This window comes from Ostrea edulis, chromosome 6, assembly GCF_947568905.1.
Source record: "Ostrea edulis chromosome 6, xbOstEdul1.1, whole genome shotgun sequence".
Classification (NCBI taxonomy): Eukaryota; Metazoa; Mollusca; class Bivalvia; order Ostreida; family Ostreidae; genus Ostrea; species Ostrea edulis.
In genome coordinates, this window is record NC_079169.1 from 93120163 (window position 1) to 93144550 (window position 24388).

The 24388-nt window shown below is 35.5% G+C and overlaps 2 protein-coding genes across 5 annotated transcripts; one reads left to right on the top strand and one right to left on the bottom strand.

The window, feature by feature from the left end:
- Positions 1–1270: 1270 nt before the first annotated feature.
- Positions 1271–17215, bottom strand: LOC125645841 (DNA endonuclease RBBP8-like). Of its 3 annotated transcripts, XM_056142747.1 has the most exons (12): positions 17104–17215; positions 14568–14692; positions 13504–13567; positions 13306–13407; positions 11861–11982; positions 11164–11224; positions 10700–10958; positions 6595–8236; positions 5967–6036; positions 3427–3529; positions 2103–2250; positions 1271–1799 (listed from the first exon to the last, which is right to left on the bottom strand). In XM_056142747.1, exons 2-12 carry the CDS (start codon positions 14632–14634, stop codon positions 1678–1680), a joined length of 2760 nt encoding a protein of 919 aa, XP_055998722.1. In that variant the 5' UTR covers positions 14635–14692; positions 17104–17215; the 3' UTR covers positions 1271–1677. The 3 variants fall into 3 exon arrangements, with proteins under 3 accessions (XP_055998722.1, XP_055998723.1, XP_048727662.2); XM_056142748.1 differs by lacking the exons at positions 14568–14692; positions 17104–17215 and adding an exon at positions 13686–13789; XM_048871705.2 differs by lacking the exons at positions 1271–1799; positions 2103–2250; positions 3427–3529 and adding an exon at positions 3779–4028.
- A 150-nt stretch (positions 17216–17365) lies between these two features.
- LOC125647689 (uncharacterized) lies at positions 17366–23173 on the top strand. Of its 2 annotated transcripts, none has more exons than XM_048874462.2 (5): positions 17366–17502; positions 17767–17887; positions 18587–18725; positions 19927–20056; positions 21607–23173. In XM_048874462.2, the coding sequence occupies exons 2-5, from the start codon at positions 17776–17778 to the stop codon at positions 21745–21747; spliced, it is 522 nt and encodes a 173-aa protein (XP_048730419.1). In that variant the 5' UTR covers positions 17366–17502; positions 17767–17775; the 3' UTR covers positions 21748–23173. The 2 variants fall into 2 exon arrangements, with proteins under 2 accessions (XP_048730419.1, XP_048730420.1); XM_048874463.2 differs by having other exon boundaries at positions 17369–17422.
- The last annotated feature ends 1215 nt before the right edge of the window (positions 23174–24388 follow it).

The following is a 24388-nucleotide window of genomic DNA, read 5'->3' on the forward strand; positions in this document are numbered from 1 at the left end:
ATACAAAGTGCCTATTGATAGATTACAATCAGATGTCCCCCGAGAAAGCGTCGCCCCGCGGTTCTTGTAGGAATCACTTAGTTTCTAAAACGGAACAATTAATTAGAGTATACAGCTGTCCCATGGCTGATCTTGGCTATGCAGAACATTTATCCTTCTATCTTTGTATCCTCCATGTTTGTCTGTCTCTTTGACAACTACTCACTCATATTTTAAGACGCCACCAGCTGTAGGTAAAGTACCACAATTTTAGACCTATGCATAATACCGTAGCAGTGAGGGTTCTATGTCGTTGCAACGCCTGTCGTGACACAGGACCTCAGTTTTTAAGGCTTTATGGAAAGATCTGCGATTCTCAAGACAAAGCAAATACCAAGCATTTGACAGCAGTCACTGCCCTTTTCATGTCTTGGGAAAGATGCAGTGAAGACACAAGCAGGACTCTAACCCACCTCCTCCATGATCAACACAGTATTGTACAGTTAAACTTTACAATCACTGAAGAATTCAAGGTCTGGCATACAGCACATGAACAGAATAAACAAAATATAGCATATTCAGTTATTAGTTTTTAAATCACCAGTAGAATCAGGCCCCAGACACTGCTAACATAAGCCCTTTATTTCATGGACAATGAAAGAAAGCAGAAGCGAGCAAGCTCACATATCCCACATTGCTTGACAATGCCTCACATAATGAATGGTAATGCTATGCATTACTGCAAGAACAGGACAAAGGGGCTTGGAATTCTAAGTTCAATAGGGGTGTAGTATAGGGGAGAGGAGAAAATCTTTGGCTGGACTGGGAATCGAACCCGGGACCCCTGCATTACTAGTCAGGTGCTCTAACCACTGAGCTATCCAGGCCGATATCCACGGTCCGTATAGCCTTAATTACTACAGGGGCATAACTCCCAGAAAAATTATTGAATCAGAATTTCCTGGGAATATGCACATCTACACTTGTGTGTCCTTACTAACTATAAATTTTCATGAAATTCTGTTGAGCGGTCTCAGAGGAGTGCACTGACAAGAACAGGACAGACCAGGTTGCTATTCTAAGTTCAAAAGGGGCATAACTCCCAAAAAAATTATTGAATAAGAATTTCCTGATTTTTGCACATCTACAGTGTGTCCCTGTTAACTACAAAGTTTCACGAAATTTAGTTGAGCGGTCTCAGACTTGCGCTGACAACAAAGGGTCTGACGGACGGGTCAAAAACTTATACCTTTTGCAACTTCGTTGCGTGGAGTATAAAAAAATGCGGAGATTTCAACATATGTAACCAACCATTGATTTTATTACATTTAATACACATATATTGTTCGTCTGTATCCATAAGTAATGCATTGAATAAATAAGTAAATAATTTGGATAGCGGATGTTTAACATTCAGCCACAAACAAGATACATATAGGCCTACGTACATGTAAAATTTAAATTGATATGTAAAAAAAATTTCAGACTTCATTTCATATGTAAAAGTTGTCTTTCTATACAATATCATTAAAGTAACTTTTCATATACAAATGATTTAACCAAGTTTATATTCAACAATGTTCACTGAGTTCCTGAGAATAAGTTTCTACCTAATTCATTCCTGAGGGATTATATAAATAGAGTCACATTCACTGCCCCTCAAACTGTTTTAGTGCCTCTTCATAAATAGAGCCACGTTCACTGCTCCTCAAACTGTTTTAGTTCCTCTTCCTCTTTTTTTGATTTAAAGATTTTATTCAGCTGCCGCTTCCTTCTAAATCGAGGCTTTCCTATATTGTGGTCCTTTGTATCAACATAACCTTAAACAAAACAGAAAAAGAAGGCTAGAATAAGATTTTATACATGTAAAAACACATACAGCATGATCAACAACAACAACAACAAAAAACACAAACCAAAAAAAACGACTTTCTATTGAAATGAGAAATGCATAGAATGTGCTGTCATTCAATTTTTTCCATAGGACATTGGCAAATTACCCTGAGTTTCCACTGGGAAAAAATAAGTATGCATATGAACACAAATGAATGCAGTAAATGTCAGTAATAGTTTTTCATCTTTTATATAAAAACATACAAAGTTCTTTCTACTTGTCTGTTTACCCTGCTCTTCGTAATCCATGGTGTCCTCCATACCAATGTCCCAGAAGTGTTTTGGTGTTCCCGGAGGTGCATGTTTTGCACGGTGTCTGGAACAGGTCTGCATCCTCTTCAATATTTCCTCCTCAGGGAGACCCAACCCCTCAAAGTACTACACACACAATAAATCAAAGTTAGTGAATCTATGTGATGAGCAAAAAAATATTTTTGTACCAATACTGGTGAATTGGAAAGGTATATATATAAAACAAGAGTACTGACAATGATACATAATACGCCTGTGAAAAGCTAATATAGGTGGGTTTTTTTACACCATGATTTGTAGAACTTGGCTTCAGGTGGTATCAGCAATCATCCGGGTGTAACATACTTTCTTTGCATTGTAAATACAGATAAATCATGTACTCTCTATGTTATATTTTCTTCACTTGGCATAAGGTGAATGTGTACCAAGTTTGATAGTCCTAGCCTTAATGGTTGGTCTGTATCTTGCTACTATGACCTTGACCTTGAAAAACAATATGCATCTTCCTCTCATCATGGTGATCAAATGTACCAAGTTGTAATATTCTGGAGCTTATGGTTCGGTCTGTATCCTATCCTGCCTGCAAAGCTTTTCTACTGAGTAATACTACGACCTTGACCTTTGATCTTGAAAAACAATGCCTGGTTGGCATCTTCCTCTCATTATGGTGATCAAACGTACCAAGTTGTAAAATCCTGGGGCTTACAGTTCGGAATGTATCCTGCCCACGAGGTCCGGACAGACAGACGGATGGACAGACAGACAGAGCCATACCATAATATGTCCGGTCTTCAACGGGAGTGTAAAAACTAAATATTGTTAAACACCTCCGAGAAAAATTCTGGGATGGACCACTGTAAGAAAATTTCCTAGATCAATCCATGGAAGTCGCAATACAGTATGTGTCCTATTTATTTTACTCCATAGTGACCTTGTCTAAGTGTGCTTGTGATCATGGCAATGGTCATTACCAACCTGTGTATCAAGTGTAAGAATCTCAATCTTTCTCTGTTAGTACAAAGTAATGTTCTCTTCATAACATGTACAGCAGTGTCTTTGTTTGACAGGACAAGATAATTATATACAAAACAAGATAATTATATACAGGACAAGATAATTATATACCGTACACAGGGTCTACAGATGTCTGTGTTTGTTTGACAGGACAAGATAATTATATACAGGACAAGATAATTAAATACAGGACAAGATAATGATATACAGAACAAGATAATTAAATACAGGACAAGATAATGATATACAGGACAAGATAATTATATACAGAACATAGAATCTACTGACCTCTCTGCACTCATCACACTTATGTGCTGGAAGTTTTCTTCGTTCGTCTTGTTTCCTGACAACATCGACATGAGCAAAGTTTGGCTGCTCCTTTCCGGGTACTCTGTGCAAGTGATTATTACAATACATGAACTATTTTTTTCTCATTACACAAAAACTGTGCATGAAATGACTTATTACTACCTATCCACAATTCAATACAGCAAATAAACATTTCCAAGTGATTCTAACTCAATGTTAGTAAAAGATTTGTCTAATTTGGAGATCATGCAATCTAAAATGTTGTTTAACGTGTGCACATATCTATACAAAACTTTGAATCCTACTGTAAATAATGCTGTTTCATCCTAATGTTGTCTTGATTTATCTGGTTCCAATATACAGTCAAACCTCATTATCTCGAACTCGATGGGACCGAGAAAAATATCCAGATATCCAAGCATTCGAGGGTAAAATACTTGGTTGGGACCTTCGAATCACTTTAACATATCCATGATATTCGAGATATTGGTGTTCGAGATACAGGTGACTCTATGGCTCGAACTTCGATCTCTCAAAGTTCTCGGTCTCTCGAAGTGAAATCATGGTCCCGATTTTTTTCTCTATATAACAAAGCAAATTTATTATCAATCTCTTGAAGTCAAGTTGGGTTCCGTAAAACACATTTCATTGTTTTTTACTTTCGATCTCTTGAAGTGTATACCCACCATTACTCAAGTGTGGAATAATTTCCGCTTGGGCCTTACCTGGATTTTGTTGAATGCTGGAGGGGGTAATTAGGTGTTTACATAGTTGAAACATCAATGGTGCTTCTTTGTGGAGGTGACACACTTAAGTATATAATTGGCTAATTGGTCAGTTTACACCTTGCACTGATGTTTTGTGTCCTGATGATTAAAATTATATATAATCGGACTATGAATAAAATCTATAATTTGTTTTGATGTGACAACGAGAGAGTAAGTTTTACACATAATTTAGAGATCTACAGACGGTTAAATTTCTCGAGTTTGTTCTTTGTGTAAAGTTACTCTAAAACATCGTTTTACTCATTCGTTAGACTTTTTGCTTTGGGTAAAGCAACATATTGTGCTCTGTTTAGTTTGCGATAGTAAAGCTTCATCGGAACTTGGTTTTGTAAGCCTATCTAAGCATGATTAAATATATAAACTTTGAAATGTTTTTATTAATGCAAAATAAGGTTTTATTTTTATATTAAACTACCTGACGAATATGAAGGAAAATATGTCGTCAAAACGATATCATATTATGATCTTGTTGGTAAACATTTCCGGTTACTGTAAAATCTGAACCATTCTGGCGGACCTTCAATTTCCGAATTTCAATCTCTCAAACTCTAGATTTCTTGAAGTTTTTATCCAGGTCCCTTGAATTTTGAGTTATCTCGAGTCACCTGTACCAAAGTTCAACTGTTCTGCATCCAGATTAGACAAATGTCACAGTATAATGTATTTAACAAAAGGCCCGCAGGCCTTATCAGTCACCTGAATACTAGTGAAAAGGTATCACTACTCCCAAGGGCTATGAAATCTAGAACAAATTTCCTGTTCTGAATATCTAAACTAAATTCTAATGTTCAGCAACAGTATAAAACAAGATGCCCTCAAATGTGCATACACTGATGAAAGGCTACATAATATAGTAGGTGTATGAACATTAAAACATCTAAAGATATGACTAATTTGGACCCATCCTAAAGTCAAAACCCTGGGTTGTGAAATTCACCATTTTTTGTACATCCTTTTCTGCTATTCCTAAGTATGCAGTTAGATTTTACACAGTATCAGTAAACTTACACATAAATACTATATACTAAGTTTGGCCCCACCCTGAGGTTAGAAAACCTACTCTGGGGATCATCAAATTTACAATTTTGGTAAAGGACTACCTGCTCTTTCTAAATATTCATTTAGTTTGAATTCAATATCAATATCACTAAAGAAGATGTTATTTAAGTGTTTTACACAAACACTATATACCATGAAATTTACAATTTTGGTAGAGGCCTTCCTGCTCTACATCACTATGCATTTAGTTTTTCTTACACATGTGCGGTTCTTGAGAAGATTTTTGAAAATGGGTCAATTTTGTGTAGTTTTTGCCCCGCCCCTAGGGCCCCAGGGGTGCTGGAGTCCTGAAATTTACAATTTATGTTCCCCTTTGCTTCATACCAAATTTGAAAAGAATTGGACTGGTAGTTACTACAAAGAAGTTAAAAATGTTCAATTGTTAATGCACGATGGACGACAACCAATTGCAATAGGTCACCTGAGTTTACTCAGGTGACCTAAAAATACAACATACAGCCTAATTTTCACTGCAGTTTAATGTTTGTTCATTTCACTGCATGCCAAAAACCTGCAGAAAATTTAAACTAGCTGAGACACTTATACAGGGTATAAATACTGTGAAATTGAAACCACGAAGATAGATGCCGACAAGGGCCTGTGGAAACAGCTTGGAGTTATACTTTTATGTTGTAAAGAATTTGCATTATAACTTTCATATAGACTTTGTACCTATCAAAGCTGTCTTCATGACCCGGAACAAAACATTCCCCTTCAACATTTTGGGTATGGTTATCTGGACCTACAATTAAAAGTGCAATATAGAAATGTGGGTTTTTCTGCAAATCAATATCTACTTTTCCAATGTTCCTGTCTTAGATATCCTTAAAAATTGTAATGAAAGCAATTTCCTCATGAATGCATTGCTGTTGTAAACAATGTGTGTATGAATACAATTATACTATTATGTAAATATGAGAAATAAACGAGATACGTTTGTAAAACACTCTGCCTCTGAGCATGGCCATGTTCAGTAGTAACAAGATAGATCTTGACTTTAATGAATGACCTTGACTTATCATTCAAATAACTTTGACCATGACCTTTCAGTTAATCAAGCATAACATCTCTGTCTTGGATAGTTCACAAGTGATGACAAAAGTTCAAGTGTAGACAGACAGAGAGATGGACAGACAGATAGGAAGATAGACAGACAGATAGGAAGATAGACGACAGATAGGAAGATAGACAGACAGATAGGAAGATAGACAGACAGACAGATAGACAAATAAGACAGGCCTTAACAGGGTCATAACAATCCACTTTAAAAGTTTATCACTATGTGAAATTTTAAAGGTACCTTCTGAGAAGTTTTCAGGAATCCTGATAAATCTCCGCCTGCCTCCTCCAAACTTATAACTACATGAAATGGACTGTGACTCCTGTTCCCCTCCTGGAGGATGATCCACATCAGTACAAGTGGAGGTAAGTGGATATTTAGATTTCTTCAAGTCTTCAATCCTGAAGTCCGTTGGATTCCCAATAAGGGAACTGTCACTGTAATCCTTCATTTTGTCACCTTCTGAATCCGGCTCTTCTATGTCTGGTAAGTCTTCTGATTTCAGACTTTGGGAGTCACACAACACTGATAACTGCACATCTGGGTCTATGCTACGATTTATAGGGGGCAGTGCAGTCACCGGACCCTGGGATATTTCAGTTTCTCCAACACTTAGTGTACACGGAGGAACTGTTTCATCAGGGTCACAGTCAATAGACTGACTTCTTTTATTTCGCATCTTGCCTTTTGGACTATTAAACTTTCTCGCAGTGTTTTTACATTTCCTTGGTGTCAGAGGTCTCTTAAAAGGTGAAAGATTCTCTTTCTGAGCCTTAATCACATTGGAAATCTCACGACTATTTTTCTCCAGGTTATGTGACACCTCAGCCAGGGACAATTCTATGGCTTTTTGGATATCGTCACACTCAGTCGGTTTTTCTGGGTGTGGTTTTGATTGAACGTTCATAAACACCTGACTAAGCGTACTCTGCCTGAGGGTCGGCGAGTCCTTCATCGTCGGTTTTGCAGAGACCAACCAATCATCACCTGTCTCCATTTTCTTCTTCCTCTCAAAAGAAGTGGATAACTTGCTCTGGTTCAGTTTTCCTCTTCGTCTACCTTGAGACAGGCATCTGAATTTTCCAAATGAGCTGCTGCTGTTGGCATCAGGAGACACAATGCTGATGTCGTCATCATCAAACAGCCTGGTCTGTGCTGGACTGGTAAAGTCCTTTGATTTGTCCTCTGAACTCCTAGTGACCTTCAGTAATAATGGAGACTCTGCATCAGAATCGGCATGGGTGTCGCCATGATGTATGTCAGGCGACTCCTGATTGGATTTCCTGTAAACCTGGAATATGGGAGAAGACTGGATATAACCATCACCTTTCCCGTCTAATGGTAAAACTTCTTCTGTTTCCTTAGTCTGTTCATGAGATCTGTAGGGCTGTTTAACACTGTCTAATGAGCTTTTAACTCTCTTTTCCTCTGTTTCCCCAGTCTGTTCATTAGATTTGTAGGGCTGTTTAGCACTGTCTGACAAGTTTTCAATTCTCCTTTTTTCCTCATCTTTCTCCCTCGGTGATTTGAGGACACAGTCTGATTTTTCCTCACCTTTCCCCCTCGGTGATTTGAGGACACAGTCTGATTCCTCCGAAGACCCGTTAAACAGAGAACTGCGGAGACTGTAGTGACTCTTGATACCCTCCTTCACTGTGTCATTCTCACTGTCAGAGGTCCCCTGACCCCCTGTCTCGGAGTCTGACAGCCTTCCCTCACTGGGATAGATAACCTCACCCCCCTCAGTTTTCTTTGGTGACCACTCCTGGTCCTCAGTGACGATGTCTGGGTCACAGGTCTCAGGAACCAAGACTTGGCCCAATGTTTCATCCGGATGACCTCGGTACCCAAATTTTGGATGTTTGCTTTCCGGGGAAGAATCCTAAAACAATTTGTCTCAATACAATGTCTGGCATTATCTGGAGTATGCTTTTTCATAAAATCAGTTCCATTAAAATACATGCATGTGACTTTCAAAATGGTTTTTTAAAAACTTAACCCATAATACAATTGCTACAAATATATTGAGACTTCAGGAGGTTCAATTAATAAAGCTTTAATATGAATAGTACCCAAAAGCAGCATCAGTGCTCGAGCTGGGCTTCATCATTTTCGCCAATAGCGAATTTTTTTCAAAAATGGCGGAAAAAAAAATTAAAGTGGCGAAAATCCCTTTTTGCAATAATTTGTATTTTAAAATCTGTCTTGTGTTTTCCTTTGTCAGTGACACATTATCGCCAGTTTGTTTATGCAGTCAAAATCTGTTTACTCAGTCAACGCGTGCGACCGGAAATCTCGCGTTGCTCCAGTGCACAAAGAGCTGGTCACGAAGGCCAGATAATAGCCTCAGGTAATCTATGGCTGCATAAAAGTCGGTGATTATGTAATAAAGTACATCGGACAGCTGTGTACCCTGCTGTGGTCAATTGTTTAACATTTACAGTATTATTCATTATCGTGTTATCATCTCCACATTAATGTCAATTCTTAACCACAGAACCGATCGGTAATTAAATTGACCGTATTATTGTGTATAATGCATATACTTCAATTGTTTGTTTTTGCGGCCAAGCTCGTTGATTACAAGATTTTGATTTTGATTTTAGTTCGAATACTTCATAAACAATGCGGTCGGTCACCATTGATATGGACATAGCAATTTTGATAAATAATTTTCTTTGAAGTTCGGCGTGCAACAGTATAAAAATGCTAATCTCATAAGACTATGTACCCATTCTATTTTGACACTAAACTTGTACTTGTAGCTTCTGACCCTAGTCAGTCTAAAAAAAAATAAAAAAATCTATGTTTGGCTTTACAGTCAACCTCACCTGCTCAAACATCTGATTCTGTCCTACTTGCAAAATCTACCATACCAAAACGGAAATTTAATAGGGATTGGTTGAGATACGACTCTAAATTGGGCTTGATGTTTTGTGACATCTGCATTTCGAGCAATGTAGACAATGTTTTCACTGAGGGTTGTAGCATCATGAAGTTTATATTTATATGATTTATTACCTGATTTTTGATTTCCACAATAGAATTTAATAATCAAACAAATCAACTTCTTATTATATCAGAAAGAAGTGTTTAGGTATGGTAGCTGGATATGATTAAGTAATGTAACTGATTCCAAATGCTAAAATCAGTTTAATGAATAAAATAATATGATGGAAATAATTGTAAAGCATGAGATTATTTGCGCCGCGCCGCACCCTGAAAAAGTTGCGAAAGGGAATTTTGGTCTAGTGGGAGCACTGCGTAGCATGGAAACATTTTGTTCTGATGAGTAAATCAAGAATATATTTGGTAAACACTTAAAATCCTGAAAGTTGAATCTGAACGAAAATAACTGTGTGGAAGATCTACAGTCATTAATGTTGGTTTATCCCTAAACCTAGAATAGTACTTGATACTTCCTCCTCCAGAAAATAAACCTGGTTCTCTGACAAATTAACCCTGTTCTCTGGTAAATTCACCTGGACTGACAAATTACCCCGGTACTTGACAGATAAATTAACCTAGTTCTCTGATAAATTAACCTGGAGTCTGATAAATTAACCTGGACTCTGACAAATCAACTTGGACTCTGACAAATCAACCTGGACTCTGGTAAATAAATCTGATACTCTGGTAAATTAACCTGGTTCTCTGACAAATTAACCTGGTACTCTGGTAAATTAACCTGGACTCTGAAAAATTAACTTGGACTCTGATTAATAAATTTGGTACTCCGGTAAATAAATCTGGTACTGGAGTTTGATAAATTAACCTGGAGTATGATAAATTAACCTGGACTCTGTACTGCCAGCATATTCTGAGGATGACATGGGAAAATGAAATGTGTGCGGAATGAAAGAGATTTAAGATAAATGGATATACACAAAAACTACGGAGAAAAAAATCCATATCCAAGGGGATCTCAGGATGTAAATCAGTCATCATTATAAACGAACGTTGTCTATTCTGTAAAGATTTCACAAAGGTTTCAATTTTGTCATGTGATTTCATTGAAGATTCAGCTTTGGGCCAGAATGCATAAATAAGTAAGAATGAATGAGGGGGAGGACTGTGTTTCACAACTTCCTGTAACATTTTTTTTTTAGTATCCACTGTCCATAATAGCTAGTGGCATTCATTTCCATTTCAACAAAAAGTCCCGATTTCTCAGTCACTGACTTCAAATGCATCTTTCGAACATTTCAATAGCACAGCCGAACTCCCAGCTGTCGAGAGAAGAACCCTTTACAAACTACATGTCCACTGTTACTATCTACAAACTACCTGTCCACTGTTACTATCTACAAACTACCTGTCCATTGTTACTATCAATAATACCAACTTCTGTATATCTGTTACGCTTTCTCGACTTTAATCGCAACTTGGGACCTTTTTCATCTATAGTGCTAAATGTGGAGGACTTATCGACCTCGTCTGAGCTGGACCCTGGATGTTTAACATCTTTTGCCCCTATTGGTGTGTCTTTTGCTATCAGGTTCGGTTTGATTGGTGTGTTGCGACTAGTAGAGTCTGGACTGTCACTCCTTAAATTGTTGTATTTCGATGCCTTGCGTTGCTCCCTTTGTTTGTTTGGAGTATTGCTACAAGTAATTTGAATAGAATACAAAAAATGATTTTCCATTCATGTAGTAGAAATTACAAGCCATTTGTCACAACATGAAATTATTAGAAATTGGAAAATAAAAATTATAAATGTAAAAACATCCCATTTGTATAAATATTTCTATGGCTCGTTTTTATTTCCCTAATTTGTCAGTTCTATCTTTAAGTGTAATAGTATCTTACTTTGATGTGTCCCATTGCTTTTCTGATGTAGAATTTCTGGTATATTCAAACAGCTGATTTTCTGAAACATTAATTACCATAAGATGATCCTTGATATTTCGTACTAAGCTAAATCAATGATGCGAGTTCAATGAAATTACATTGTACATCTAATACATGTGTTGCCTTGTTGTTGATAAAGAAAATACCTTTAAAGCTTTCTTCCCTACATATTTGAGAAATCATCTATAAACCATTTCTTGCCATATATAACCTGAATCTTTTCCCCTAAAAACAAAAGGGGTCATCTTTTAGTCATGAAGACTCTTCATGTGAGGATTCAATGCTAAAGCTCAAGCAGTATTTGAAATATCATTCAGAATCCATTTCTTACAACATGTGACCTGAATGACCTTGGGACTTCCTGTAAAAATGTAAACCGTAAAATACGTAAAAAAAAAAATATCCCAGGATCATGACATAAACAAATGACCTCTTATAACCATTCTATTTAGTTGAAATTGGCTGAAAGGTTCTTAGATGATGAAATTGTGGAAAGCTTTTTGACAGCAATAACTACAGGCACCAGAAAAATTCTGATCAGAAAAACTTCCTTGAGTCTTCAGTACAGGTGAACCAAAAGGTAGAGCATTCTTGGAAATAGCTCAGACTGACTCTTGAACATCTGCTGTGATATATCTATGCTACAACATACTACCTAGGTCTGCTATCCTCCGGTCCTTCTCCCTCACGTTGTTGCTGTAAGCCTCCGTCAAACTGTTGTTCATCCGCTGGAGGTGGTCACACATCTTGCAGGTCAAGCTCGGGTTTTCTCTAGAACTAACATCAAAGTTTCAGTTATTTATACTGATCTTACAATTCAAACAACTCAAGTTGTGTGCTGTAGATTATTTCTGGTTGTGACCTCTACATTCTGCATATACACTGTAATGTCATCAGCTGTTAGCAGTACTCATTGGGAAGTTAAAATACACGAAGAAAAGCAGAAGTGCTGGTATCATATTAACGCAAAGAGCCTTCCTTAGTGAACTTTTATCAATGAATGAGGTTCATTAAGTACTGAGGAATCAACCTGCTGCAAAAATCATAAATTGGTCATTCATCAGGATATTTAGTCACATGAATGGTTGTTGTGTTCACTAAGAGGCATCATTCATGCAAGTTTAAATCACGTAGGGTCAAATTTCTTGGAAACAAGACAGTTTGAAAAAATTTAACCTGCTACATAAAAACTATATCCTGGTAAATGATTAAAGTAAGTCAGACAGATGTCACATCCAAATTGTAAAGTGATCATTCATTGATGCATCATCCATGCTATTTTTGATAATGTAGGTTTTAATAGTTTCTTGGAAATGGACAGTTTAAAATACTGCTCTATCTACAGCGTATCTATAAATCCGGCTATTTACACCATCAGTTTAAACTTGATCAATTTTATGACAATTAACAAACAAGTTCAACTTATATTGTCTTTCATTGGCTGGGATAATGGCAGAGGGGGTCATGACATGGGAGGAAACTAACGTATCCAGAGGGAACTCAACTTATCCCAGTGGAAACCAATGGCAACAAACATTCTGTAAGTATTGCATAGCAATAAATGTCCCCTACTGACTCCAAGTCGAGTTGTTTGCGTAATATTTTGCGTAAATAATCATACAACAACAGTAAAGGAATAACACGGTCCCATAAAATAAAAGCCAGATATGACAGATTCCAATTCCATCTTTTCTATGTAAAAGAGTCGTAACTCAGCAAAAGAATCCATGGACCCAAATGAAATTCGAACTTGATCTGTAACTTGTCACTGTAAAGCTATATATCAAATGAATATTGTTAAGCATGACAAAAAGAAGTGTGGAAAACCCAGTTTTTGCGTTCATTCTCAAAGTCCAAGGAGCATAACTCAGGAAAAAAATCAATGGACAGGAACAAAATTCAAACTTTAACCAAATATTAAATGCTTTTTTTTCAGCATGATGAAAAATAATGCAGAAAACTGATTGCCGGACAGGCAGAAAGAAAGCAAACTTCTCCAGCTTCGCCGGTATAGGACAATCAAGACAGTAGCTCTCCATAAGTTTCTACAGGCGAGTCATTTTGCCTCTTCAAAAAAGTTCAATTGTTGATCAAAATTACCTGAGGCTCTCTTTGAGACCTTTAATCTGCTCTTTCAAACTCTCTATTGTGCTCTGCAGGCTGATGGTTTTGGATTCAAAAGCTTTACATTCATCTTGTAATCTAAGCAAAAGTAAGTGAAGAGTTATATGTAACATTGTATACACTGTATAACTATCGTGTAGTAATCATTAAACGAGTAGAAATCTTTAAACAAACCTCTGTTTCTGGTTTTGCTGAGAGTCATATTTCTTTTTCCAGTGTTGTATTTGATGTTGGAGATCTGAATTATTCAACAGCATCATATGAACACAACTTTATCATATTCAAAGAGCATAATTACAATTCTTAACAAACAGAATTCTAGCAGAGTTCTGTGTAACATTTGAATTTTCACTTACATGTCCTTACAAGTAACAAAAACAAGAAATGTCAGAAGATTAGAGCTCAGTCGGCAGCTTAATTAAGAAGAAGAGCATTAAATACACAACTTCCAAGATATCAGCTCTTCTGTGATGGACGATAGTATGTTTTGCGTCTCACTGTGCATAAGAGTTCCACAAAGGGAAAGAACTATTGGGCAACTCAGAAATTGCGTATTGATATCAACATTATCAATATGGTTTGTGCAAGTTTGAATGTAATCATATACTATATGAATTAAGATGTACTTGTGAAATACTGATGTCTCCCTATGACAGAAGGGTAATTTTGGCTTCTAAAGAAATGTCTTGTCAAAAGGAATACATGTAAAACATGAAAGTCCTATCACTAACCATTCAAAAGTTATGGCCAAGGTTGAAGTTTTTCAAAAGTACATGTAGGTTAAACCCCAAGATATTGGTCACTATGTCAAAAATTGATCTGAAGGGAACAACAATTTTGAAATATCTTTTTAAAATACTAAACCCTATCTGTATATTGCAAGCTCAATATGAAAGTAGACAACCCGCAAATCCAGACACCTAGAAAAGTACAAAGCATACTCGGCAGTCAAAGTCCTGGTCTAGTACCAAACAAGCCTCATGTTCAATTGTGTAGTAGTGATTCAAACTCAACAAAAATCAATACTTACTGGGTACTACAGTTTCGATTGTTGATTTTTACAAATAACAAACATGTAACGACTTCCTTTGACAAGCCAGCTGGGGATAAGAAATGTCCCAAACAAAATAGATACCAGAGAATTCCTTCCTAAATTTCAAATATATTTTCAAGAAGTAACCATTTGTAAGAAATAAATCAGAAGTTATATGCATGTGCTGCTGATGATGACAGTCTACCATTGTTTTCTTTGGTGTGAAGTATCAACGCTTCTTTAATGACATCAGCACAGGTCCTCTCCATCATGGAATCATAGGAATTTTCATCTGTTGAACTTTCACTTTGTCCTCCTTCGTGTGAATTCCTAAATGTTGAATATATCACAAAAATTAAATAGACTGGAGTCGACTTTTGTGGTAGATTTCCAGTGCTGGATATCTTCAATATTCAAAGGGCTTTGGACCATATCTAAAAATATGTTTGTTTTTCCTCTCCCGACCCTAAGTTTTGGAGGAGGGTCGGTAGGTAGGTAAAAAGGTTTTTTTTAGCAAGCAGAATTTAATTTAGTATGAAATTCCCCATGACCATTAACAAAGCCTGGTACCAAAACATCATGAAGCACATCATTCCATGTTTCCTCATCAAACTCATAAAGTTGGTTCTTGCATAAAGTTCTTTGATTGCCAAGTTTAGTAATATGGGGAAGGTGTTGATATTTCGGACAGTACTCAATATATTTCGGAAATGCTCATTATCTAACCACTGAACATAGACATATTGTACATGTATAATGGTTGATTCAACAAACACTCAGGTTTTATCAGATTTTTTTCTGCTATTTATGCCATACATTTTAAAACACTAAAAATGAAGTCAGGTAGAATGTTGCAACTACGGACATTGGTGTTATTTCGGACACAGTGTTATAACTTCAGACACTTAACAGTAAATTTGGTTGCTCCCTTTTATTTTTTGGTTCACTGGCATTTTATGCTTCTGTTTTGGTACATTATGTTAATTCATATGTAGTAGCGATTTTGATTTTGTTTATAATTTTTTAATCATATCGGTAGATCTTACTTTTACCAGAAAATGTTTCAACGGGACTTGATTTTGCTATTCAAACAAAATGGATTTTGACATTTTTTACAAGGTCATGTATTTAAATCAATCAATCAAAGTTAAGTTACACATGTTCATATAATTAGGTGTTTTCCAGTTTGTAAATATATCAAATTCGGATATAAGTTTAAATTGAGAACACATAGATATAATGCTTCTTATTGACTGTTGAAAATATCACACCCATCCGATCAACACTTTTCCCTACTAAAGAACACAACTTGCACACCTGGACGCCCTCTTGTCTCCTTGCTTCTCATATATGTAGACATAATTTCTCAATCTAGCAGACCACCTCTATTCGTATTATCTTTTCTTTTTTTTTTATATTTTAGATTGAAACCAACAAAGATATAGTAAATTCTGGTCACTATGAAATACTGATTAGTACCTGTAATGACCCTGAAATTTTTCAGAATTAAAAAAAAACTTTGCCAGAAAAACGGAATACAAACTTTTGGGTCAGTATGACTTTCTCAGACTCGGTCGGACAAGGGAAAACAAACAATATTTTTATTTTGGCCTTGTATCAAAGTTAGATTAGCAGAATGAATAGTAATCCAAAACACTTGAAAAGTCGCAGTATTCAGAGATTAAAATCTCTTAGCCCATGCAATAATATGAACAACAAAATGAGAGTTCCACTTCTTATGAGACTAATGAATGGTTGCCTGATTTTGGCCTTAGACGGTAATATAACAAATTGCTGCAGAGTAAATTGAAGTTGTACATGTATTGTGACAATACGATGACTTTTATTATTATGTTTAAATGCTTATGTCAGTCTATGCGAAAGACATCGGACCGTCAGACCTGACCAATGTGCAGTGCCTCAGGTCCGATGCATCATTCTTTACACCAGACCGGAATGTCCGATGTCTTAATGTCCGATTTTGAGCTTTACTATTTTGACACGGAGTCATTTAAATGTTTGTTATAAGTAAAAAATATCACACAAATCCAAAATACGTATTAAAACCGCATGGACCGTCTTAAGTATTATACGGGAGGGATCCCTGGTATAGTATAGTACAACTACCACATTACTAGTATAATAAATAAGATTTTCTTGGTTTTGCATTTTCACGTATTTCACTTTTTTATATTACGTTTTTCGGTCTGACAAAATTTGGTTTGGTCCGGTGTGTTCATTGATTACACAGGACCGAATGTCCTGTGTGGTCCAAAAAACTTTCGCATAGACTGTTATGTAACAGAGATATAAACATCTCCTTCAGCTTCCCAAATTGAAAGTGCTCAAAATTACAATCCCCTCCCCTTAAATATACTGCATGGTATGGAGCCCCTCCCCTTAAATATACTGCATGGTATGGAGGAGAGAGCATGAGAAGGAAAATAGACATTATGAACTGCACATTGTGCATTGATGAAAAAGATGAAGAAAAGATTTAACATCAATGTGACCAATGTCATTGAATGACTGTTATACTGAAGTACCAGTAAGAAAGTGAACATACCCTTATACATGACAAAAAAAGTTATAAAACACTAATCTATGATCCACTGTAAATGGACTCCTGTGAATTGCATAGAATAACACGAGTTCCAAATTCTATCAATAAAGTTCACTCGATTGACCAAGCCATGCGCTATGCATTATCATAGCTAAATTAAGTTTCGACAAGTAATTACCATTTTAAGCCTATTTCAGTGGTTAGCTTCGTCGTTTTGCCATTTCAAGGCTTTTGTTTTGTCTTTCGCGCTTGCAACTGGTCTAACGTGAGCGCCGATCCCGATTGAAAAATACCACAAACATTTTCATATTATCATTTAACCTTTTTGATCGAGTAAAACATCGAATTGATAATGTATGATTCAAAATTACATGATGATTATATTGATATTCAAAGGCGTTATTTCATTTTGAGAAATAATATGCGGGCTCGGTATTCCGAAAAGCAAACCAAAACCACAGGAAGTAAACAAAGTTTGCTGGTTTGGCAAATTGAATGTAAATATTTTCATGAATTTAGATATTGTTGTCATCAAGGATTTCTCATTTCATTGATCTCTATCAAGTTGTCTAAGCACGTGAGTGTATTCAAAAATATTTTCTTGTCATATCAAGGCCTGTGCTTTATGTTTATCCAGTACATGTACGCTAAACTAGACCGAGATCTAAATCATTTGAATGCTTCTCGTGTTCTGACTTGGGGATATTTCGTATTGATTTATGATATGAAAGGTCTCTACGGATTAACATTTCCCATTATTGAAAGACATAATATCCCCAAAATGCAGTTATATATATATAAAATGATGTGAAATATATTGATTGATTGGTGTTCATCTTAGGATTAGACCATGGAGGGAGCACAACAAGATGATGGAGATGAAGGCTTTGCTGAGGACAATACTCCTGATGATGAATTAGTTCCCATGGATGTTAACATGACAGCAGGAGCAGAGGGAGAAGGTTTTCTTTTTTTTCCTTTTTTACTTATAAATAATCGATAACTTCATCAAGTTTTCTCTTATTGTGATTTAGATACTGAATAGCACATTTTTACATTCTATTAATTTAATACATTTCATCAGTTTATGGACCAGATTATGGATTCTTGAATGTGGAATGTGCTCAGTTTTTAAGTACTGAAGACATATTTTATTCCACGTTTTGGTTTGGTCTACGGGTTTGAAATTCCACTGAGTTGCATATATGGGCATGGCTTACATTAAAATAGCTTGCATACCTTTTTTTACTTCAAGTCCACTTGTATGAAATAGTGACTGTGAACTTAGAAGTAATAAGTTCCATGCTTAAAAAAAAGTATGTTTTACAGTATTCAGGATATAAAATTCCGCTGAGTTGCATATATGGGCATGGCTTACATTAAAATAGCTTGCATACCTTTTTTACTTTAAGTCCACTTGTATGAAATAGTGACTGCGAACTTAGTAGAAATAAGTACCATGCTTTAAAAAAAGTATGTTTTACAGTATTCAGGATATATTAAATGGTATATGTATGGGACAGAGTTCAAAGCTGGGGTTCATGTAGGTTTTATGTTACCGAGTGTTTATTTTCTTGGTGTCCATTGATATTTCTGTACATTAGTCTTTGTGCAATAAAAAAGTTTCTCAAGTTTGATAAATTGCTTGGTCATATTAACAGATGAAGTATTAAATGGACCAAAAGCAACAGTGTTCTACACAACCGGTGACGAGGGGGAGGAAAAAGAATTCTCTAAAGAGGAAGTGGAGGAGATGATGAAGTCAGACGCTTATCAGAGGAAGATCGACACATGTCATCTGTAGGTTTACGGGAGAGCTATTCTGTCACAATTTTATCACAGATCACCTGTAGGTTTACGAAAGAATTATCCTGTCACAATTTTATGACAGATCACTTGTAGGATTACGGAAGAATTATTCTGTCACAATTTTATCACAGATCACCTGTAGGTTTACAGAAAGGTGATACTATAAATATAGCAAGAAAACTTATTTTGTGAGAGAAATTAAATTGCCTATAATTTTAAGTTAATCCAAATATTCTCCCACACAATAACAAATTACCCATCTTTGTCTGTTGTTGATGATGTGACCTGACTTTCTGGATTACCACTCTATGGTTTTATGAATTCGTATTACTATGCTCTGGGACTGATGATGTCACAATTCATTGACTAAAGTTTTTTTGTGGACATCGATCAATCATGTCACAGAATCAAGAACTATTTTTATGCCCCCGCCACAAAGTGGTCGGGGCATATAGTTTTATTACCCTTGCCCATCCTTCTGTGACACCTAGTTTTCCAGATTTTTTTCTTCAAAACACCTTGAGATATTGAACTGATTTTTGTATGCAGGTGTATATTTATGAGTTACAGATCGAGTTTAAGTTTGTTCCGTTTCGTAGATTTTTGATGGAGTTGTGCCACTTTAACGTAGAAAAATTACTGTTATGACAGGATTTATTTTATTGCTGTTAAGACGTATAAAGGATTGTTGTTGAGTTCTTCATTGTACTAAATGTGTGTAACATACAGTATGAATACCACATTCAATGCTATACTTCGATGGATTTCCTTCATTTGACTTTACTGCAGGTGAAGGCATTCATGTTGTGCCGACACATCTAGTTTTTTCTGCAAATCCATCAAAATTGAAATAGTTTTACCAAAGATTTCAGTTTTGTTAACTCTTTCCTCTCACTTCAAAATGATTATTCAATCTCATGGTTGTGTTCAATCCTGAAAATTGGTGTTCATTGAAATCACAGTATTCTAATTATGTTCTACAACAACAACATTAGATGAGGGTTGTTAGAGAAATTGAGCTGAATTTTGATTGGTAACAGTAGACTGGCATAATTTCCATGGAAATCAAGAGGTCAATGGTTTTCATGCCTTTCAGCAGTAGTAGGTTTCAACTAGTAGTTAAAGTATTCCGTTTGTCTTTTTGTTGTTCTTACATTAAGGGACATTACTTTTTACGGACACTTGTATTTAGATGCGGTAAGTGCTGGTATGATGGAGTCTCGAGTCAGAATTGCCGAGAATGTGGTGGTTACCCCTTAAAGCGCCCCTGTCCAATCTGTGATGGTCGGTGTAAGAAAGTGTGGACTAGGAATGTCAAGTCAGTAAGTACTAATAATTACACAAAACATCATACAGACATCACGTCAAGTCAGTAAGTACTGATAATTACACAAAACATCATACAGACATCACGTCAAGTCAGTAAGTACTAATAATTACACAAAACATCATACAGACATCACGTCAAGTCAGTAAGTACTAATAATTACACAAAACATCATACAGACATCACGTCAAGTCAGTAAGTACTAATAATTACACAAAACATCATACAGACATCACGTCAAGTCAGTAAGTACTAATAATTACACAAAAAGTCATACAGACATCATGTCATGTCAGTAAGTACTAATAATTACACAAAGCATCATACAGACATCACGTCAAATCAGTAAGTACTAATAATTACACAAAACATCATACAGATATCACGTCAAGTCAGTAAGTACTAATAATTACACAAAACATCATACAGAAATCACATCAAGTCAGTAAGTACTAATAATTACACAAAAAAATCATACAGACATCATGTCAAGTCAGTTAGTACTGATAATTACACAATACATCATACAGACATCACGTCAAGTCAGTTAGTACTAGTAATTACACAAAACATCATACAGACATCATGTCAAGTCAGTAAGTACTGATAATTACACAAAACATCATACAGACATCACCCCTGTCATATAAAACATGACGGATCTAATAAAGAAACATAGAGAGGTTTGATATGTATGTAATTTATCCCTAAATTCTCATAAACTTACTCTATTTGTGTTTCCATGCAGTCCAGGTAGGTACACAGATATCTTCTCTTCTGCGAGTCTGGTTAAAATCACATCTCTCCCATAATCTGTTTGTTTTCACAATGACGGTCAAAATACGGGAGCAAGTGAGATGTGAGATTTTAATCCGACTACTTTTTCTTAATGTAAGAACTTTCTGATAGATATTTGTAACCACTACATGTATACAGAAATATATTTTGTTACCACAGGAAAAAGTTCAACCAAACGAAAAGAACTATAAAAAATAGCTAATGTATATTGAGATAATTTTTTCTTGTGAGCCCTATAGAGATTAAAACCGCTTAGTACATGTATGATCATCAGGTGATGGTATGGTAGATCTGGTATTTTTTTCTAGAACTTTATTTTGCCAGATCATCAATGCAGATTACATTGAACACATTTTCACAAGCATTGGACAGATATTTAAGGCATAACTAGCTTCTCTCTTGAGGTTTGAGAATTATGTGCTAGCAAATTGAGTTTTAGAAAGTGACATGCAACCAGCATGTTTGTGACTGTAAAACTAGCATTTACACCTTCAAATCTGAACATGGAGACTGTTATTCTCATTAAAATGGAAGTTGTTCTGGATGTTTTCACATTATTTTTGTTGAAATGCAGAGTTCATATTAGTTGCATTAGAATGCGCTGATATTAAACACAGCCCTAACAAATTATTGCTGAGATTCTAGAGGTCATAATCTTGTGAATTACTCGAACCTATCACACCAGATCAGGAATAATTTTGACACATATGACCTTGATAAGTTCATGCCTAATGGTCTCTGTTTCAGTCCCACTCTTTCCATGAGGCACATTGGGAAGGAAAATGTAACCTCCCCACAAATCTTCAGAGAGCTTACTTCCTAGAGAAATTCACAGATTCCTCGGAGAAGGTGATCATGGAAGGAATGCAGGATTTATCCACAACGTAGTCAACTGACAGATTTCTGAGTGACATTAGCATAATATATGTGTATTTATAGCTTTAAAAGCCTGAATGATGTGATACTTATACTAATTTTGCACACAGTATGTAGACATTTTGATACATATTTTTCATACTACTTGGGTTGCTGGTTCATCTACGAAAGTGCAACCCCCCTGTGCTGTATTTATCACAAAAGCTTTTGATTTATAATTTACTACATTGGAGTCAGATGGATTTACTATAAGAATAACTTTGTTGGTTTTCTTTACACCCTAATGCTAGTACTCAACCTTCAGATTTACAAAATTTATTTCCGTTTGCTTTGCCAATCACAAGTTTGGCAACATATATCACTAGTTTGAAATAGATATGATGAGTAGATGATAATCCTGTTTTACATCTTATATCTAGCTAGGGTATTGTAAAGTGATACAAAAACTTTTGGAACCATATTTGATGAAGTCATATACAGGATATATGAAAAATGGCCAAATTGGATAATGGTAACAAAGGGAGGTAACTTCATACTCCTGTAGGAGATAATCCATATTTATACATGGGCCAATAAATTGTATTCTAGATTCTATGCTATTCTAGAGTGAGGTTGAATAAAAATCGTATACACTTCCAAATTTCATATAAAAGTCTTTCATTGTAATGCATGTGTTGTGTTGACATATTTCCGATAACATTTGTAGTTTATACTTTCACTTTCACACAAGTCGTCAAAATAGATACATGTATAAATATTATTCTGCTGTTTGCAATCCAGTCATGATCATGATGGCAAATTATAACGTACATTCTCAATGTATTGCTAACCTGCCTGTAATTCAGCAGTATTCGATGACAGTGCAGGGCAAAATCGGTTTTTACTCGTATGCAAATTTGAACAAATATATGACATTATATGGATGTCTTTTTTGTAAAAGTTACCTGTTCATCCAACATTTTTTGTATACACGTAAATTCTTACTGCCAAATTGTTTATGATTTACGGATATTCGTATTCCACCGACTTCATCTGCTACATACCGTTGTTTCTGTGTACCTACGGGTCCTGAGCAGCTTACAACTCATTCTTCAGGTGCAAAGAAAAATATGTTCATCAATTTCATTATAGTGGGGAGTTGTGACAGACGAAATTCTACTGAATATTTTAAAATACACGTATTGGAAATCATAATATTTCATGCAGAGGTGAAAGTTTTTTTCATTAATGGTTGAACAAATCCTTTCGTATCAACAGAATGATTGTCGCTATTATATGCATGTATTGTACTGCTTCATTATAATTTCTTTGTAAACATTTTTCTTGCATATGATGTATGTTTTTGTTGTTCAAATGAGTTACTGTTTGTGTCAAATAGGAAAACACAGACTTGATAATGTCATGGCAGATATTAACTAATAAACTGGCATTTTTCAGATAGCGGTTTTCCTTATCTGTATCATTACGCAATTCTGGTATAGAGACTAGAAAATTCAATGGCTGTAGCCAGTTTATATGAATTCAAACCTATAACAGGCAAATTCGACGTCTGAGAATTTTGTCAATCAGGATGGTGTAACTGGGGTGTTTAGTAAAGTATACGTTTTGTGGAATTTGAGCAACAAGACAGAGGGAGATGGAAAGCCACTGTAGCCGCCCTATGTCCCCCATGGGACGAAGTGGATTAATGATGATGATGAATGCACTGTGCTACTACTAATGTACGTGGATCGTATATTAGAAGATGGGCAATCGAAATATTGAAGCATTTAGTGTACAGTTTTCCGGAATTGTGACCCTTGGGATGAGAAAGCCATACATTACAGGTCTAAGGGTTTCCTGTGGTAATATCTCTTGGAATCTTTTCTCCATTATAAACAAAGTAATTACTATCTGGTCTGAAATCTTCTCTCTATTATAAACAAAGTAATTTCTATCTGATCTAGAATCTTCTCTCCATTATAAACAGAGTAATTACTATCTGATGGAATCTTCTCTCCATTATAAACAAAGTAATTTCTATCTGGAATCTTCTCTCCATTATAAACAAAGTAATTTCTATCTGATCTAGAATCTTCTCTCCATTATAAACAGAGTAATTTCTATCTGATGGAATCTTCTCTCCATTATAAACAAAGTAATTACTATCTGGAATCTTCTCTCCATTATAAACAAAGTAATTTCTATCTGGTCTGAAATCTTCTCTCTATTATAAACAAAGTAATTTCTATCTGATCTAGAATCTTCTCTCCATTATAAACAGAGTAATTACTATCTAGAATCTTCTCTCCATTATAAACAAAGTAATTTCTTTCTGGAATCTTCTCTCCATTATAAACAAAGTAATTTCTATCTGATCTAGAATCTTCTCTCCATTATAAACAGAGTAATTTCTATCTGATGGAATCTTCTCTCCATTATAAACAAAGTAATTTCTATCTGGAATCTTCACTCCATTATAAACAGAGTAATTACTATCTGATCTAGAATCTTCTCTCCATTATAAACAGAGTAATTTCTATCTGATGGAATCTTCTCTCCATTATAAACAGTAATTACTATCTGATCTAGAATCTTCTCTCCATTATAAACAGAGTAATTTCTATCTGATGGAATCTTCTCTCCATTATAAACAGAGTAATTACTATCTGGA

Coding starts and splice junctions, on each gene's coding strand:
- LOC125645841 (XM_056142747.1), bottom strand. CDS start 14,634: ATGATGGAGAGGACCTGTGCTGATGTCATTAAAGAAGCGTTGATACTT. Junction 3,530..5,966: donor CATGAAGACAGCTTTGATAG/GTACAAAGTCTA, acceptor TCACTTGCACAG/AGTACCCGGAAAGGAGCAGC. Junction 1,800..2,102: donor CATGGATTACGAAGAGCAGG/GTAAACAGACAA, acceptor GTTTTGTTTAAG/GTTATGTTGATACAAAGGAC.
- LOC125647689 (XM_048874462.2), top strand. CDS start 17,776: ATGGAGGGAGCACAACAAGATGATGGAGATGAAGGCTTTGCTGAGGAC. Junction 18,726..19,926: donor AAGATCGACACATGTCATCT/GTAGGTTTACGG, acceptor ACTTGTATTTAG/ATGCGGTAAGTGCTGGTATG. Junction 20,057..21,606: donor GGACTAGGAATGTCAAGTCA/GTAAGTACTAAT, acceptor TCTCTGTTTCAG/TCCCACTCTTTCCATGAGGC.